This window comes from Gnatocerus cornutus, chromosome 1, assembly GCF_029298725.1.
Source record: "Gnatocerus cornutus isolate USDA-ARS CGAHR chromosome 1, icGnaCorn1.1, whole genome shotgun sequence".
Classification (NCBI taxonomy): Eukaryota; Metazoa; Arthropoda; class Insecta; order Coleoptera; family Tenebrionidae; genus Gnatocerus; species Gnatocerus cornutus.
Window position 1 is genome coordinate 37,756,392 of NC_142233.1, and position 19,316 is coordinate 37,775,707.

The 19,316-nt window shown below is 35.1% G+C and overlaps 1 protein-coding gene and 2 long non-coding RNA genes across 3 annotated transcripts; 2 read left to right on the forward strand and 1 right to left on the reverse strand.

Moving 5' to 3' along the window:
• Positions 1–7,898: 7,898 nt before the first annotated feature.
• Positions 7,899–8,412, forward strand: LOC148182288 (uncharacterized). The gene is made up of 3 exons (XR_015771712.1): positions 7,899–7,996; positions 8,051–8,137; positions 8,198–8,412. It is a non-coding gene; the product is annotated as an uncharacterized LOC148182288 (long non-coding RNA).
• Positions 8,413–9,099: 687 nt separating this feature from the next.
• On the reverse strand, positions 9,100–11,831 carry LOC148182289 (uncharacterized). Its single transcript, XR_015770863.1, has 3 exons — positions 11,651–11,831; positions 11,357–11,604; positions 9,100–11,289 (listed from the first exon to the last, which is right to left on the reverse strand). It is a non-coding gene; the product is annotated as an uncharacterized LOC148182289 (long non-coding RNA).
• A 5,343-nt stretch (positions 11,832–17,174) lies between these two features.
• On the forward strand, positions 17,175–18,118 carry LOC148182290 (uncharacterized). Its single transcript, XM_088041609.1, has 4 exons — positions 17,175–17,468; positions 17,524–17,706; positions 17,756–17,866; positions 17,916–18,118. The coding sequence occupies exons 1-4, from the start codon at positions 17,319–17,321 to the stop codon at positions 18,063–18,065; spliced, it is 594 nt and encodes a 197-aa protein (XP_087897735.1). The 5' UTR covers positions 17,175–17,318; the 3' UTR covers positions 18,066–18,118.
• Positions 18,119–19,316: the final 1,198 nt, after the last annotated feature.

The following is a 19,316-nucleotide window of genomic DNA, read 5'->3' on the forward strand; positions in this document are numbered from 1 at the left end:
ATTTTGTACAGAGAATTAAAAAAACCGATACTTTGTTCAACTTAGCTCAACTTTAGCTCAACTATTCGGACACAGTGTTTTCGCAAGAGCTTTTTCAATGAATAAACAATAATTTTACACAATACAATAATTTACACATTATTAGGTTTACCAAAAAAAAAAACAATTTCACGTTATTGAGTTTTGAAAAATAACTTCTTACTAGCCTTACTGATAAAACAGCATTTTACGAACTGAACGACTAATAAAAAAGCAACAGAAGGAACAAGTGTGCGAAATTATTAACCAAGGAGAGAATGTGATAGAATCTTCTTTACCTTCGAGAGAAAATTTGGAAGATGAACAATTGAAAGTTCACAGTTTTGAACAAAAATATTTAAATTTTTTGGAAGAATACAATAAATTGAAGGAATAGCATGAGAAAAATAGCTTATTCAATAGGAAAAAAGTGAAGTCCCTGAATGAAAAACTTAAATATTACCAAAATATCTGTAGTTGCAAAAAAGTTCTTAAAATGTTGATAAAAAAATAAAATTGTTAGAAAAAGTGTTAACAAAAAATCAAATTTCCATAATATGCAACAAAAAAAATGGGTCAAGTGGAATCAGGAAGAGATGTCAATTGCATTTACTTTGCGTTATTATAGCAAGAAGTGTTATCTTTTTTTGAGAAACACACTACATTATCCTCTCCCTGGTTTGTCGTCGTTAAGACGATGGGCATTAAATGTAGACCTTCAACCAGGAATCTTGAAGACTGTATTGTTGTTTCTCAAGTTAGCTGGAGAACAAATGACTGATTTTGAAAAATCTGTAGTTCTACAGTTTGACGAAGTTAAAGTAAAATCACTCCAAGAAATACAATAATATGCAGATTGTGATGGATCGGGCTTTATTTTCAAATTGGAAGCAACCCATATTTGTTGGATTCGATCAGAAAATGACAAAACAGATTTTAATGGAAATCATTCAGGAACTTCATTTTATTGGTTTTACTGTGGTAGCTTGTGTGAGCGATTATGGGGGAAGTAATGTCGGGTTATGGAAAGAACTGAATATCACTTATGAAACAACTTCCTTCATTCATCCGTTGACCATCAAAAATATTTACATGTTTGCCGACGCCCCGCACTTATTGAAGTTATTGAGAAACTGGCTCATTGATAAAGGTTTTCAATTAGAAAATGGTTCAGTCATTGACAAAGCTCCTTTAGAAGCTTTACTCCACCTATGTAGAGGCGAAGTGAATGTTTGTTATAAGCTAACAGAAAAACATCTTTACTGCGAGAAAACGGAAAGACAAAATGTTAGGCTGGCTGCTCAACTGACTTCAAACACAGTTGGTTCTGCACTTTTGAGATACAAGCCAGGAATAGATCAGAAAAAAGCAGAAGAATTGGGAACATTTTTGTCTATCATGAATACTTGGTTTGACATATTCAATACTATAATAATAATACTATACCAAAGATGTAAATATCCCATCGAAAAGTGCTTTTGGCGTTCATTTGGATACGCAAATTTCACACTTGGACCAAGTTTCAAATATTGTATTGAAAATGCGAGCAATTGGAAAAGAATGTCTCCAAACATTAAAAAGGATAATAATGTCAATTAATTCATTAAAATTATTGTTCCAAGACATGAAAACGAGATTCAACGCTACCTATACAGGGTGTCCCAGAACTCACGCCTAGCCGAAAAAGGGCGGATGCCGACAGCAATCAGGACGCCAAAAATGCAATTTGTTTTGTCCTGATGTGCATTAAAATTGAGAAATTGCTTAACGAAACTGACCAATCCCAGACGCTCAAGCACAAATAATATTAACGTTGCTAGGTTTCATAATTAAATCCTAAAAAGGAAAATTGATTTGGTCCACTACATTTTTATAACTGACATCTAATGTCAATTTGACAGATAAAAACCACATAATGACGGTTCTAAAAAGACCCTTTTATTACAACAAGAAACAGAACAAGGCACATGATGTAATGGTTAAATCAAATGCTTGAACAAACCACCATTATTTTGGACACACAGATGAGCTCTTCTAACCAAACTTTGACATGGTACGGGTGCCGGTGATCTGTGGCGAGAATTTTTTGTACAGAAGATTTTCCGATTTCTAACTGGCGTGCCACAGTTCAGATACTTTGCGTGGAGTGTTCATCAACCGCTTCCAAAACGGCTTCTTCATTTTCAACAGTTCTGGCCTGTCTTGGTGCTCCACCAACTTCGCGCCGATCTGTTAATAACTGATCAGTGTGTCCAGCCCGAGAAACAACACTAAGAATCGTTTTGTTGTCCGGATAATAATCACGACCTGGAAAACGTCCTCGGTACGTTCTTGCTGCTAATACTAATTTCGATAGCACTCTTCAAAAATAAGACGCATTTCGAGGCATTCTGCCGCCGAGTACTCCTGAACCGTTTTAGGATATTTGTTACCACCAAACACCAACTAGGAAACCAGCAAGCAAGGGAAACCAAAAGAAACGCCATTTCACACTCCACTTCGATTTTCACTGTGTCAGTTGTTCTCCATGTGTGTCTCTTGTCATTCAACGCTCGTCAACCAGTAGTCTTCAACCCTCTAGTCAATTTCTAAAGTACGCTGAGCCGTTTCTGCACACTAAGTTCAATATGAGTTAGATTTATTGAAGCTTGTCATTCTAACGTCAGTGAAATTTATAGTGGACCAGATTGTTCATACAAAATTCAAAGGAGAAAATTTAAACTGGTTTCTTAGCAACACGCCAGTGTATCCTCCAGACCATCTCCACGCGGCCTTGTGATTGGTCAACTTTGTCATGTCTTTTCTCAGTTTCTGTTGGAGCTGGAACTTTATTTTCAGCAATTTACACATTCACACCTTTTCCCGATATCCCCGGTTTTCGGCTAGGCATGAGTTCTGGGACACCTGTATATGCACACATAAGTTGAATCAGGATTCACTAGAAAATTTCTTCTTTCAAATCAGAAGCAGGGGCCCAAACGAACATCCGTCACCGTTAGAAGCACTACAAAGAATTAGAATTATAATGCTTGGAAAAAATCCAGGACTTCTGGAATCTGCAACAAATACAGTAGACCAAGCACATCTGACCTGGAACAATATGTGGTGGCTACTGTAGTTAACTCTGGACTTGAACTGACATCAAATTCTATAGAGTTGTCAAATTCAAACAGCACATCATTCGAATCTTGTGCTTCAGGAATGCAAGACCAAGACCAAGGAGTGCAAGAATAGAAAATGTATAGAAAATGAGGTAAACCACGATGCCCTAGAATATATAGCAGGAAGAAACACAAAACTGTGTTGGCAGAGTTTAATTTTGGAGATTTTACTTACAAATTTAAAGATGTGCACAATTACTGCTTGCCGTCGTGGGTGCAACAATTATCTTACGGAGGTCTTATAAAACCAACTCAAGAATGGACATCCATTATCAAAAAATGGAACACTTATTTTGAATATGCACATGGAAAGAAAGCCTCAATTACCTCTAATCCGGGTGTTGTTAAAAAAATAACTGAGAAAATAGCAAAACGCTCTAATCTGCCTGTGGAAGTAATTAGAAGTTTTTGCAAGCTAAGGCCCATTATCGGAATAAATTTTTGTAATAGAAAACAACATCAAAAGAAGAATGCAACAAAGAGAAAAAATGTAAATACTACGAACATCAGCGATCAAAACCGTGGAAAAAGAAGAAAGATGTCCAAAATTATTAATTAAACAATGTTGTATGAAGGTAACTTTTGTTCGACTATAATTTAAATTCAATCCATTACTTTTAATAAAATGCTTATTATTCGTAAAAGTGTTTAATTTATGCCTAAAAATTGATAAATTCTATTGTTGATTAATTAATTGATTTATTCATTTAATTGAAGCCAATTACACAATTTGTGACGCATCGTCGAGAGCTCTAAAAGATAAAATTCTAAAATACCGAGTAAAATAAAGTTAAATTAGGTAATTCCGTAGAATTGATTTTAATAAAAATATAGAAAATCATAATTTTTGGCTACTTTACAGTTAAAGTTAAATTTTTAATTCTTGGAATCGCCTTGTTGTACACCTCATTTATTTTGAATACCACATTTCAAGGTCATTATTCGTCCAAATTTTGGGACTGTACACGAAATTTGACAGAATTTATGTATTGGGTTGTACTGTGAAAGGGTAGTTTTACGACTGTATGTTGGCACTGGTGTTGTCATCATCTTGTCATCAGATGACAGACACTTGACAGAAATAATAACAACGATGAAATTTATCAATTTTCGATGAATTGCATTACAAATAAAGTGGTATTGCGTTTTATTCCATTGTGATTAAAAGTTTAGGACTTTAACTTCACAACAAATTAGGTAGACGAGACATTTATTAAGGATACAAATGTAGTGGTGCTATTGTTTACAATGAACAGTTTGAAATGTGATAATGCCTGTTAATACAAATTAGGAAGTTCTGAATTTTGACAAAAACTTGAATAGTTGCATAGTTTTTTGTTAAATCTAGAAAGTGTAAAGTAGCTCGATATACGAAATGGTTATCATCATCAGCAAGTTCTTCTAGTTCGTTGTTCGTAATGAAGATAGTACCAGCAGTACCTTGGTCGTAATTTCAAAAAACAGTCCTCGTTTTTGTAAAAGACATCGCCAGAGTCAATAGATGATGTGTTCAGTACAACAATAAATGAAAAATAATGCTTTTCTTTAGGCGCACTTGCCTTGACTGTATTTTTTCTACTTGTAGTTAAACTCGGGCTGTGGAATGGCTCTACCGTGGATTGTTTTTGAACCAACTTATCAGAGTGTATACGCGAAGTCTACGTGAAATTACATAAAATTAAAAACTTTTCAGGTTATAGTAAACAAATTTATTTTGACAGTGCCCCACTCCACCCCAGTTTAAACGTATTGCCAACGGCCGCTAATTACCCTAAAGTCTACATACACTGCGCGCTCACATACACCTTCCGCCACTAAAATTTGCACGGAGGTATAGGTTCTTAACAAGGAGTACAAATCAGTTGAGCGGTGGTCCCCGTGTGACGTCACGTTAACCATAGCATGTGGCTGACAGATTCGTGCGCCTGAGCAATCCTCTATAAGTTTACTATCCTTGTGCGTTCTGCCATCGCCGACTTCATCTTATACCAAGCCTGTTCAATTTTGATTTCTCCCCTTTGCAAAAAGTTCCCCAAGGTCATCGCCGTACATACGCTAGCGACCCCAACGACGAAAAAACGTATCAAATTCTGGTGATAATTCTTTCATTTTGGTGACATTTCCGTCACTTTGAAAGTTGAAGTGATGATAGGTTAGGTATGTCGGGTAAATTCATCAAAAATTACGGCATCTGGAATGCAAGCAAAGCGATTTCTCCGAACTTCCATAAAGAAAACAGATCATTCTCTTCGCGGAAACGGCTACTAATCAGAAATATATAATTAAAAATCAAAAAATGCGAGAACTGTGTTTCAAGAAATTGTCGAGAGTGGCGCTAGCGTACGCACGCCTCACGTACTCATGGCCTACTTCGCGGGAACAAATCTCGGAAGCTATTGAACAGGCTTGGTATAAGATGGAGTCGGCGATGGTTCTGCACACACATTTTATGCATTCATAACCTCAATTCAAACTCAACTTCATCGTTTTCACCAATGACCTCGGCATTACCTACAGCCAATAGGCGTCGACTAAGAAGTTGTTACGTCACCAAGGCGCGTGTTTGAAACTATCCATTTTTTAAATAATTTATTTTGGTATAAATAAAGTGCGCAAAAAAATGGACACTGATTTTTAATGTTTTCAGACTGGACAGATTTATTTTTTGAAATAAAAAAAAAACAGTCCGGTAGCCTATTTATGAGGGGTATTGTGTGGGTTATTAGCTTTTCTAATAAGGGTGGTACTGCCATAAAAACGTTAGAAGAATTGGAACAGTATAGATGAATTTGCCTTGCTTTGGAATTTGTTTCGAACGTTTTCCTGATTTCGAAATATTATGTCCCTCGAAAATAATAAAAGAAATGAGAAATAATATAATGATGGCATAATAATAATATAAGAATGAGAAATAATAAATGATGGCATGATCTAAAAAACTTTATGTTTCAAGTGAAAAATGTTTCGTTAAAAATGTGTACCATCACAATTTTATTTTCAAAATTAGACTGTGCGACAAATTCAAATTAATTTTGAATGTGTTATGTATTCCAAACAAAGTACATACTCAAAGGACATCCTTACCTCGAAACCTTCACATTCTTTTTGTTATGTCAATTTTTAACATACATAAGTAGTTAAAAAAACATAGAAAAGAGATTCTTTTTCTATTTTACTTATATGATTTTAATGTACCTATGTATGGTTATCAATATTTAAAATACATACACTCCCTTTCAAAAGTATTTGCCCACTAACATTTTTTTAAGTATGTAACTCCAAAATAATTTCTTTCTACCGCTTTTGTTTGGCGTTTTTTGTTTTCATGTTTATATACTCCATCAATGCTAACAGCAATTTTTTTCTTTTTTTGATGTTTTAGAAAATATCAATTTTTTTTAATGTACTTTTAGAAATTTAAAAAAAGTTATCGTTTCACATATTTTCACAATTCATCAGTCTATAAATGTAAAAACGAAAGTGTTGATTGACGTTTACCGTTAATATCGTGAAGGTCTTTGTCAACAAAACTTCTTTAATTTTTGGTTGCGGAAGTTTATTGTTCTTCAAGTTTTTCTCAAAAAAAAGTGACAGTTTTGTACAGAAATGGTGAAGAAAGTTAAGTTAGGTGTGGAAACGCGTGCAAAGATTATCGCTTACCACAGAATTAGCAGAAATAACCACGAAATCGCAAAATAGAATTAAACATTTTTAAGATTACAATGAAATAAAAGTAAAAAAAAAAATATCGAATATCTCCTGTCAGTTTATTAAGAATAGAAAATCTGTTCAAATGATAAATTTGATTTATTTTGCGATAAACTGATTTAAATGATATTAAGTAGGTATATTATTTTATTCCAAAAATCCATGTATCTAAACACTGGCTAAATTTATTGCTATGCAAAATAAATATTAAACATTTATCTTTCCGATTTTGTTTGGTTATTACGTTCCTAATTAATTTATAATGCTTTGACGAAATTAAAATTTGAGGACTATTATTACAGAAATTAAATTTGAAACTTTTGTTTTGTTCCTCAAATTTATTAGCATTGCAAATAATTCTTTACTTCAATGCATTATTACGTCAAAACCGTTTGAATTTCCCACTGCTATACTCAAATATAATTAAAAAAAAATTGTGCTACAAGACACAAGATCTAAATCCCAAACTAACAAATTCTCTGTCAAACAAATTGTTTCTTTCTATAAAATTCTGTTAAATTAAAAACTACAAATCAATGCCTCAAATGATAAAAGTACACTATCCTAGCCTTTTTAAACGATAAATACGCAAAACAACGCAAATTCAGTTGAATCAACACAAGTCTTTTATGTCCGATCAAATTCAACATTCTAAAACTCTTTCACTGTAAATACCGAAGCACAATATCAAGCATTTGAACTTATAACCGAGTGGCATAAAGCAGATGCAAAATTTATGCAATGTTACTAGATTTGCAGCTGTCGAATGTAACTAATGATTTTAATCATCATCCAAGTCTGGGAATACCTATGACAAGTTTTCAGTACAGTACTTAGATAAAAAAGAGATTTTAATACAAAGGTATAGGTAATTTGTCCAACATAGATAAAAATTGTCAAATTTGGAAAAAATGGGATTTTAATCCAACGCTTTCGTTAGTAGTAAAAATATAATGGTTCTCTTATCTTTAAACTAGTGGGATTCGCATGCTTGATAGTATAATCGAGTATAAAAGTATAAAAGGGTTAAGTTCTCGTAAACAATTTGAAGTAACATTACTTGTGCGACACAATGTTCAAAAGCCTTATACTGTTTGCTGCACTTTGTGGTAAGTGAGCAAATATCGTAATATGCATTTAGGCATTGTACTTTCCAATTCTAGCTCCTTTTGTGTTTGGAAAAGTTGTCCAAATTGCCAAAGATGGAGACGGAGTTAATATTAATTTAGAGATTAATATTATGAACAATGGTAATGATATCATAATATAAGCAAGGTTTTGTAATGTTTTGTTAACTTTTAATTTGTTAGATGATGGTCAAAATTCTACTACATCGGGATGTGACGGAACAATTGATGGAGCAGCCACAAATTGTTCTTGGCTTGACGATAGATCAACTTAAAACCAACCGGAAAACTAACAGCAATTTGATGTTCTATGTATAAGATAATTTTTCGCAAGTTTCAATTATTGGAGTTTCAATGTATTAACTTTTAACAAATTAAATAGATTAAATGGCTAATCATTATTTTTCTTTCAAAATTTTTTCTCAACACATTACTTTTATTTGCAAAAAATTTGTGCAGAAAATGATTATAGTAGGAATTTTATAACACCGCCCACATGAACAAATGACGATTTGAATTTGTCGAATCGAGGCATAGCTAACCTCTTTTACACAACATAATCAAAAATTTGACAACTCTAGTGTCACACTTGTCAAAAAGATTCGCAGTTTTGCGAGAATTCAATTAATCGTGAAACCTTTGTCGATTTTGATTGTGTTTCGTCTTCTAATGTGTGGACATTTCTATCCCAGCTTCTAGCAAATATCAACGAACTATCAAAATGTTGCAGAGTAAAAGACTTCCAGCTAAAATTCAATTGGCTCAAAAGGTAGGCGGAGTTAAACCAAAGTTATAAAATTCTGGCTGTAGAAAAAATACTTTTAGGGATATACAGGCTGTTCAAAAAATAGCGGACCAACTAATAAGAACGTCAAACTCTAAGACGCTGTGAATTGGAAATGCTGTTTAAAATTTTTATTTGAAGTTTTGTTAAGGGAGCAAAATAACTTTAAATATAGCGAAAAACGGCAACAGTGTTCAATTCTTTCGGTAATTATTAGGAGTATAATTTTGGGACCACAACAACATTTTGGTAGTTACAATCATTAATAAATCATGTAATTAGTTATAATATTATGGTTTGCAATTAATTTTGATAACACCTGACCAGTAAAAGTCACAAAGTAGATCAATAACCATTTGTTCTCTTCTTGGTCCTGGGTCGTCCATGATCCATGAAAACATTGCGCAGTGAAAAGGTTAATGGTTATTGTTTAATGTTTAAACACAAAATCACCGTACAGAGAACTCAAAAACTGTGTCCTTTATTAGTAACGGTTAGGTTACGGGTTGAGGTAACGGCTTTCAGTTTAAAATTGACAGTTAATTGACAATTGTCAGTACGATGACAGTCCTACCCTATCCTAGCGACACCTAGCGAGTGTTTGACCTGGGCCCAAAATTACGACACAAAATGGCTACCGAGTTGGCGTACCAGCACGGGGATTCTGGTGCCACGATACGATACTATCGTCATTAATCAAACACTTTAGATGAGAAAGTTCCCCTAAGAGGGCCGGGATTAAATTTGGAAGGTTTGAAACTTTGCTAAAACTTTCCCCCACAATTGTGAGATACCGCTGCGGTCGCTGCAAATGCCACGTGAATGATTCTAATGATTCTGATTGGCCGAACTGGTTGCTAGGAGCATTAAGTCGTTATGGTTGTTACAAACTTACAAACTGCGCAGACAAATGTGTGGTGTTGTCACATTATCATTCTCCAAAACGTTCAAATCAGTTGTAAATCCGAGCCCAAGAATTGATTTAACACTAATTGAAGCCAGAGGACATCAATTTTCTACATTACGTACATCAGGTCCAGGTACCATCATCAGCTATAAAGAATAAACAAGATTGGCTGTTCCCAACATACATAAAACTATTCAAGAACATCAGTTAAAGTGCAGTGTACGTACTACTAAGAAATAAAAATTACAACAGCGATTTTTGGGTTATTTGATCTTAAGTGAAACTACAATAAAAATAATAGTAATACTAATCGTAATTCAATTTTAATTCTCCCCACAAACACTTTGGCGCTAGTGTTTTCATTCCGCCTACTACACCGTACTTACTCATCTAAAGTGTTTGATTTATGAAAATCAGACATCACAAGTCAAGATCTGCACAATGCTAGCCCAATTTAATTTACGTTTGACACTTATCAGAAATGTTAGTTGCAGAATTTTTCCTATTTTTTTAATCATAATCTAGATATCTAGCATTTTGAGGGTGGGAAATAGGTATTTCCTAATCCGCGAGGAAGTAAACTGTCATGGTAATGGTTCATTTCCCAACTTTTAAAAGGAATGGAAACTTATGTATAATTAACTGATTGTGAATAAAATATTAATTTGTTCTTCGGTCGAGAAAGCTTTGATTGTTAGCAGGTTTCTGGGAGGTTTTTCGTGTTCAAATGTTAAGGGAAATAGGATTGAAGCGTGGGTGGTACTCCCAGGAAACTTGTTACTTTCTCTTGTATTTGTAATTTTGTGATTAAATACTTAATGTTGGGGGGGCGCATGTCGGTTTTCGAGGACTTTTCCAAATTTGCATGTTTCAGAATGGGCGTGGGAAAAAGCGCGCAAATTCTGGCGGGTCGCTTCGGTGACCATTAGGGTGGGTGGGGGCGCCATTTTGAGCGCATCCTAAAACGTTGTTGTATTTTTTTTATTTTCTATATTTTCCGACAAGCCGTAACGTGTCGTACGATGCCGCGATTCAAAATTCTTGTTCTTTTTTTTTTCGTTCAAGAAATGAAGAAAGAAGAAGAGGGCCCAAGTCGTCATATGTATGTGTTGTCTGTTTCAGCCGATACCACGCGGGACTTTGATTTAGGTGATTTATCGTAATGATCCTCGGTCGATAATAGAGTATGATTGCTAAAACCGTCTTTTGTTTCCCGCGAGAGTGAGAATGTGTAGGGAATGAGTGTCACTGGTCGTTCGGTTTTCAGCGGCAAATTCAAACGCTTTATCTTTTCGGGTGTCCGTATTCTGACTGGAGGCCTTTGAGGTACTCCCACAGTGGAGTGTTGCGGGTGCTAGTCTGCCGGGTTCGCCCGGAAACGCCGTCGCCCGTAAACCCAGTCCCGAGTGTATTTTATTATCCGAAAATTTCAAAGATGTAATCTAATGTGCTGTAGCGTTTCAAAATTTGCCGGTGAAGAAGGGCATAATTAATAACGAAATACTTTAGGGACTTCTTCAGATGCTTGGGTTCATAACATCACGGCGTTAACATCGAAGCCAGAGTAGAGCTATCATCTCAAAACTGAAACGTTAATTTTGTCAGTATGAGATGAATTTTTGTTTAATTACCGTCATTCCGTTTATCTAACCTTACATCCGTGTTAGGAATTATTTTTCTATTGTGGCCGCCTTGAGGCAGCGGATCAACCACGTGTTACCGCCTCAGAGTTTCAGCTAGTGGAAGTGCTACAACTTTCCACCCGAACTTCACGTTGGGTTCGGTAATCCCGTTTCAACTTTCCTATCTTCTCTTATCTCTTCACAACGTTTATGTTTTGGTCCCATTCGAGTACAATGGTCCGAACTTCTTCTTCTTCTTCTCCTTTTCTATCTCCATCTAAAATTTTATAATTTCATTATCTCCCGTTAGCGCATTTAGTTACCATCTCTTAATATCGGTCCAGTCGCACCTTACAAAATCTAACCTCAAATGTAAACAAGGTACCGGCTTGTCACCTGTCAGGTCATAGGTTAGAGTATCTTGGTACTTTCTTCGATGAGTGTTGGCGACAAGCGTCGAGAGTGCGCATAACCGATTGTGACTTTCGATATCGTACCACGAGGTGCGAAGAGTCATCCTCATTTCTATCGTCGATCCGCCAGTGGATGTCAATATAATCGTAGCGTACCGAATAGAAGTTTCTCTAGATTAGAGAAACTTCTTTGGGAGAGTCCCAATCACCGTCATTCTTTGGGAGAGTCCCAATATTAGCTAGCCACAATACCGCTTGAAACCACCTTGAGCGCCATGAGGACGTAGGACAATCGTCCACCTTTTCGGGCGTCCCGTTCCTTTTTGCGGATGCCGTCGTCCTCGGCCCATTGCCAGCGATCCAGATAAGTGATACCCCTTAGTTTTACGTTCAAGAACCTCGAGTCGAGTTAAGTTGCATCGACGCCTCTTGAGATTTAATTACCTGTATCTGTAAGTTCCTATCGACTTAGAAGGGCGAGTTGGTAGGCAGTTTCAATGCCCTTACCGACATGTGAGTGAGCGACACATGCCGTAGCGTTAAGCTCGTGTCTTTTGTGTATTTTCTTTTTATTTTCATTTTGTAAAAGAAACAGATCTGAGTCTTTAGTTAATAGATAAATTGTTCGATCAGGACCTGCTTCACAGATGTCCTGACTTAGCAATTTCACATTATCTTGAATTAGTCAAATTTAACCAAATATGTAGAGTTCATTAATAGACAGTTTTTGTATTAGTAATTTTCCTTTTATTCAGTCTTATTTCAGTGACCTTCTGCGGGGGTTGCTGATAGTGTTAAACCGCAGTGGCGCCCATTATCTTTATCGGCCTGTTTTGGAAATTTATAAGAGTCCTTACTTCGACCTGACTGCTCTCCGGCGAAAAGCTGCCGTTTGCTTTGTGTTTGCACAGTTCTGATTAAGAAGATGCTACAGTGCTATGATTTGGACGAAAACTGAGAAGAAGAGGCAGGCAAACCGCAATACGACAATCAACTTGCAATTCAATCCAAATTTCTCGCAAATCCAAAACAAATCGTACAGACACGTTACTACACTTTCATAATTGTAATTTTCTTGTTCAAATCATTGTAATCTTTGTAATCGTTTTTGAAAAGATCGAGGATTATGGGTAGCTAGTAGTTGACTGTGAAGGCTAGGTTTTTATCCCACTGGGTTTTGAGTCCAGCCGGTTCTGTAGTGAGTGGTAGTGTTCATGTAAATTTTGCTTTCTGTTTTTCATGACTGTAGGCGAGTTTCGCACGTTTTGACTAAACACACTCACTACAGTTCTAACGGTCCGTTGCATGACTAGTTTTTCATTTTCCATTCTAAGTCACTAACTACACTAATTTTGCAAAGCAAATAACATCAAAGATCAACGTTTACTAATCCAGCTCTCCAACCCATTTGTTGTTTTATTTCACCCTTCCGTTTGTGTCGCTTTTGCCCGTTACACTAAAGAACCGAGGTCCGTTTTCTAAATTTTCTTTAGTAATTTTGTTTTTCTCAAACACAACGTAGGTCCTAACCGTTTTTGACGATCACAGCCAAACTTTGGATTTTTAAATTTCGCGGTCTTTTAGCGCCATTTATAAATACGTTTTGTGTGCATGTTAATGTCTTTTTGGCGGGCCTTTTGGGTTATTACACTATTAAACAAGTTTTTTTTTAATAGATTTATTCAGCATTACAATGCCCCGAAGAAAGTTGTGTGTTGAATAATTGATTTCCAATTTAGTGGAATATTTCACAAAGGAAAAAAAGAATTATGGACCACTGGTACCTGTTAGTTCTGTCATGAAACGGGTGACCGAAGCGCTAAAAATTGATGCCAAAATAGTAAAAAATGCTCTTGAAAGACAGGACGTTGACAAGGAAAATATTGAAGAAAATGAACAGAAGAAACGTAAGTGTCCAACAAATAAGGATCTAAATTCGTCATAATACGTTGTTAAATTCATTAAAAGAAAAAGGGTTATACGACTTTAGCAGAACGAGCTTATGGCGACTTTTAAAAAACTTGGGATTCCGATTCAAAGTGGACAACAATCGACGAGCGCTTTGTGAGAAAAGTTCTGTTGTGGCCCTCAGAACCAAATTTTTAAGTTCAACTAATGACAGATAAAAACTTTAGGCAGTTTGTTTACCTGGATGAAACATGGATCTTTGCTCGAGGTGCGAATAAAAAAACATGGCACGATCAGGATGTAAGATCTGTGAAGAATACAGGTGGAGAAGGAAAAAGGTATAATACATTGTGCTACATGCAGGATGTAGAAATGGCTTTGTGGATGGAGCAGATTTAATTTTTTCATCTACAAACAAAAGTCATCATGACTCAATGAATGCTGAAAATTTTAACAATTGGTTAAGAAATCTGTTTTTACCGAGATTGACACAGTCCTCAATTATCATCATGGATAATGCGCCCTACCATTCCGAAGTTACAAATCGCCAGCCAACGAGTGCATGGAGGAAACAAGAAATTGCAAACTGGCTGCGTCAAAAAAACATTCAGTTTAAAGATTATTTATTAAAACCTGAGCTTTTGGATTTAGCAAGAAGGCATAAAGAAGAAAAAATATTCGAAGCAGACCAAATCATAAGGGAACATGGACATGAAGTTTTGAGATTACCCTCATACCATTGTGAATTTAATTCTATAGAAATGGTATGGGGAATAAGTAAAAATTACTACGATAAACATATTGGCCGCGACGGATACAGCGATGAAAGTGTTCTTAAAATGTGGAAAGAAGCTCTAAATAGAATTACGCCGGAAATTTGGAGAAAAACAATCGACCACGTCGAAACCGAAATTTTGAAGTATTGGGAAAGGAAGAAAGTTTTAGATTTAGGCGAAATTACACCATTTATAATTTCGACGGAAAATGAGAGCGATTAATCAAGTTCAAATTGTGATGATTGTAATTAAACATATTTTTTGATTGATTTTGTTACTACACCTATTCAGTATTATACAGGGTCCGGCAACACTTGTGTCCACCCCTAAAATCGTCGTTAATTTTAAAGATAAAATTTTGAAAAATTGCATGCGGGCATAGTCGACAAAGGTCTAGATGCTGACGCAAAAATTTGTTTTCTATTACTGATAGTTTGGCGTCGCGACGCCTTAAAAACGTAATTTTTAGCTAATTGTGAATGTTTGTGAAATCAACCCCTAATTTAATTTTTTTTCAATATAAGTGTGTTAAAAATATCTTAGTTGTCATTTTAGATTTAATACAAATTGTATTCAAAATTTGAGGAAAAAATGCTGTTTTATCAAGTTAGTTTCCAACTGAATTACGTCAAAATTGGGAACTACGTTTACACCCATCTGTGTCACAAATGACATCTATCCTTTGGCTCGCTTTAGATTGTAACAAAAGTCTTACTTGGTGAAATTGTGGCTTTGTCGATGTTAATTAATGATTTCTGGTGTCCATAAAGTGCAACATGCCCGTGTTAATCAAAATTAACCTTTATAAGAGGGAATGAAGTGACTTGTGAAATTTTGGTGTAAACGTAGTTTGCCGCTGCGCTGTCAGAATTTTGAAAACTAACTTGATAAAACAGCGTTTTTTTCGCAAATTTTAAACACAATTTGCATTAGATTTAAAATAAAAACTCAGATATTTGTATCACAGTTATGTTGAAAAAAAAAATTGGATTTGCGAATATTTCAGCAAAAACTCAAAAATCGCTAAAAATTATACTTCTTAGGCGTCGCGACGCCAACCAAACCGTGATAAAAAACAAATTTTTGCGTCAGCTTCTAGAGCTTTATCAACTATGAGCGTATGCAAATTTTCAAAATTGTAACTTTAAAATTAAAGACGATTTTTCGGGTGGACACAAGTGTTGCCGGACCCTGTATAGTCTGAGCCACCATAAAATCATAAAAATTAGTCGGCAACCGCAACCGGACAGTTTGCGGTATTTTGTCATTTATGACGAGACATCTGGCCTGTTTATGGATGCTGTTCTTATCGCAGGGTGCAAACTTGAGCAAATAAACCCTCATTATGTGCACTTGAAAATTTTTTGAAGCTGTCCCGTTGCGGTAGCCCGCAAATTTTTATGCTTTTATGGTAGCTCAAACCAACTTGGCTGAACTATACCTCCAGTGATATTTTTTGGTTTATTAGGTCGCATGCATTGTCTTGTTGACAGTTGACTTTGTTTACAATTAACTGAAAAGACAGAAACAATATTAGCAATGATAAGAAATTATTTCATTTTCTCAAAACTCAGACAAAAATCGTCAAAGTTTTTGTTCGTTATGTGTAGAACTTCTTTCAAAAGATGAAAAGATGATATCCATAACTCACAGTGAGACTGAAAAACAAGAGTTGTAATTAAACATAACCTATCGTGCTAGTTTTTAACTGTAATTAACATGAGAGGGTGCAGTGGGTGCAAGTAATATGTTTAGTTTTTGGCTTAACATGTTTAGATCCTCAAATTAAAACCTTGACTTTGAGACCTTTGAGAAAAAAAAGGAGAAAAATATAACTTCCGAGAATCTAAACGTTGATAACTTCGTCTTATCTTGCTCACTGAACGTCAATAGTTGCATTTGCTTCAAATCTAAACCCAAATTCGATTAAAAGAATGCAAAATGTTCACTCAACGGTTTAATTTGGAAAAATAGGCGATTTGTTTACAAACATGTTTACTAGTCATAAAAACAGCCACATCACGTAGTACAAATTTTTTATTATCCACTTTTCATCAAATTGGACTTAAATCTTTTTGATTTAACCATAAGTGTCAATCAAAATGTAAACAAACTTATTTTGACACCCCCCCACGCTAAATTAGTACCAACTTTGATGAAAACTCCTAACTTGCCAGATACACTCAGCTCTCACATACACCTTCCGCCACTAAAATTGGGACCTTTTATAGGTAATAAGACTAATAAATGAAGTTTACGATACGTTCTAGGTTTGCTTCAGCTTTAGTCATCGAGTAGAAAGAGATAAAACTATGAGCGTACTTCATTTCTTGCCTTGAACACTGTTATGAGATATCGGGATAAGTTCGTGAAATAGATTGTACATTTGCGGGTCCCGAAATTTCGAGCATTGATGTCATTTATGGCAGTCCCTTTGACCTCTAAAATTTTTTGCCGTTCCGTTGGAAAGTATAAAAATAGGCATAACTTTTTCAAAATTATTTTAAACAAAAGTCATAATGCCAATAAACTTTAAAGTACATCCAATTTTTTTAAGTGCCCAAAAAACTGCCGAAAATTTCGTGATCGGAATTCTATAATTATCAAAAATAAACATGATCATTCCTACAAAAATGTGAAAAACTTTGCCATATTCTTGTCAGAAAAAATTTTAAGTAGTTAATTCATGAGATTATCAATTCTAGAGGATTAAGTTCAAAAACTGAAATTGATCAATAATAATTTTAATCACACTTTGTTATCAATTTTTATTATCACATTTGAATCCTGCTGAGCACTGATAAGTTTATTGATTCCAGTGATAAAAATCTGTTCAACTGATTACATAGTAGTACCAGTCATATCGATGTTATTGTAAACTATGTACCATTGAAATGGCAGAAAGGGCAGTTAACCAACGAAAAGCCCAGTTTCTAAGTAATTTTGCTCCCGTGAGTGTAACTCTTGACGAACTAATTAGAGAAAAACTAGAAAGTGGAAAATTTCCTTTAACAATAACAGGATGGATAAAAGTAGTTGCAATGGTAAGATATGCCTACCATTTTTGTTGTTCTAATTTACTTATATTACAATTTTCAGCTTGTATCCGCAGCCAGTTTGGCCTTATTTTTAGCCCAAACATGGGATACATGCACCAAACCTGATTGGTATAACACAGTATTTATAGCGTGTATAGGCAGTAATTTAGGAGCAGAACTTTTGTTGTACTTGATATTTTCATGTGGTGGTACTGTCAAGCATCCAGGAAAATGGGTAACTGCAGTAAGTTCCACTTGGTTTGGTTAATTTTTATTTATAAGTTGTTTCATAGGACATTATTCTAAATCTAATTTTTGCTATCGTTGGAATCATTGGTGCGGTAATTGGTACAGTTGCAAAAACAGACTGCAAAGAAAATGTTAGCTTGCATAAAATACCAGGGGTAAGAATAGTAGCAATTAAAGCTATAATATTTATACATTTTATTTTAGCCTTTAGGCATAGCTGGAGGGGTACTTTCTGTAGTTGGTTGTGCGGGATTATTTTTAATGTATCGGTATATTGATGAAGAGGATGAACCAGAGGTCCCTCAAACACCCTTAGAGAGGAATATAGATCTCAGAAAGTCTATGCATGCATAAAGTTGAATACGTAGTTGTTATTTCGAAATTTTTATTTAAATCACCAACATAAAGTTAAATTAGTTTTTCTAGCCTTTTAACAACAAAAATTAATAAAACCCTCTACTACACTCCAAAATACGAGAGAATCGATTTGTTCAAAACACTCAGACATACTTTTTGCAAATAAATTTGATGACGTAATCGCATTCTCTCGTGATTCAGAGTGTAAAAAAATTCATTTCTTTATCTAGTATTAAACGATTTTTCAAAATGTTGGAGTTTGGGTACTTACCTACATCAAAGCATTTTCGCATTTTCACTATGATTCCTTTATCTTATCTCGTGTCTAAAACGACAATCAAAAACATAATATCTTTCGTATCAGAACATTCCTTTTATTAAGGTTTTTCCATAAGCACTTAAGATTATGTCGAAATATTTCAAAAATATCCTTCAAGGCACCTAAATTCCTTACAGATCACATTACAATGTTTTAATTTACCTATCATACAGTAGACTCTCAATTTGAACCTCGATAACTTGAAGTTTTTTCCCGATTTCCCTCGATAAATTGAAAAATTTCAATGCATTTTGGATTTCAAGCTCTCTTCTTTGATTCGTTTGTTGTTTGTTTATTCTATTGTCTGTTTGTCTTTATGAACAATCTCATTCTGTCTGTATTAGTCTGCTTTCGTAAACCTGTACTAAAACTGAGGTGACTGGTGTCCAGGCAGCCACCCCTGAAGCGGGTAAAAGAGGAATGTGTGGTTGCTTGGCTCCAAACAATCAACTTCCTCAACCAAGCCAAACTAACGCATTATTTCAGCGCAACAGGATTCCTGGATAATGTTAGACCTCAAAAAGTAAGTGTTACTTTGGGAGTTTAGCGTCAGCGTACTCTCCAGCCCCGCCAACAGAAAGCATAACAAACCTAAACTCAAAATAGCGCGTTTTAGTTAACGTTTCAGATATGTTTTTTTGTACTCAAAATTAAACGTTTTAATGTAATGTTTCAGAAATGTTGCAATAATAGTCGAATTAAAACGTTTCAAATGCAACGTTTTTGAAAGGTTTATGCAACGTAGAATGTGGCAAATGTGGTAAATTTTGTGTTTGAAAAGTATGCAACTTTAACAACACCTTTGATTGACAGCTGCCAAAAGGGATTACCGAGGATTTGGTAATGAGGGGATCATAAACTTTATGGAAAAGGTCGCTTGACCTAATAATAAGAAACCGAGCGGTTCTACTTCTTTAATAAGGCGAGTG

What these genes read in the sequence shown, in the direction of transcription:
- LOC148182290 (XM_088041609.1), top strand. Translation starts at nt 17,319, where the DNA reads ATGGCAGAAAGGGCAGTTAACCAACGAAAAGCCCAGTTTCTAAGTAAT. An exon ending in GGATAAAAGTAGTTGCAATG is followed by an intron (nt 17,469 to 17,523) that starts GTAAGATATGCC and finishes TACAATTTTCAG; the next exon opens with CTTGTATCCGCAGCCAGTTT. An exon ending in CAGGAAAATGGGTAACTGCA is followed by an intron (nt 17,707 to 17,755) that starts GTAAGTTCCACT and finishes GTTGTTTCATAG; the next exon opens with GACATTATTCTAAATCTAAT.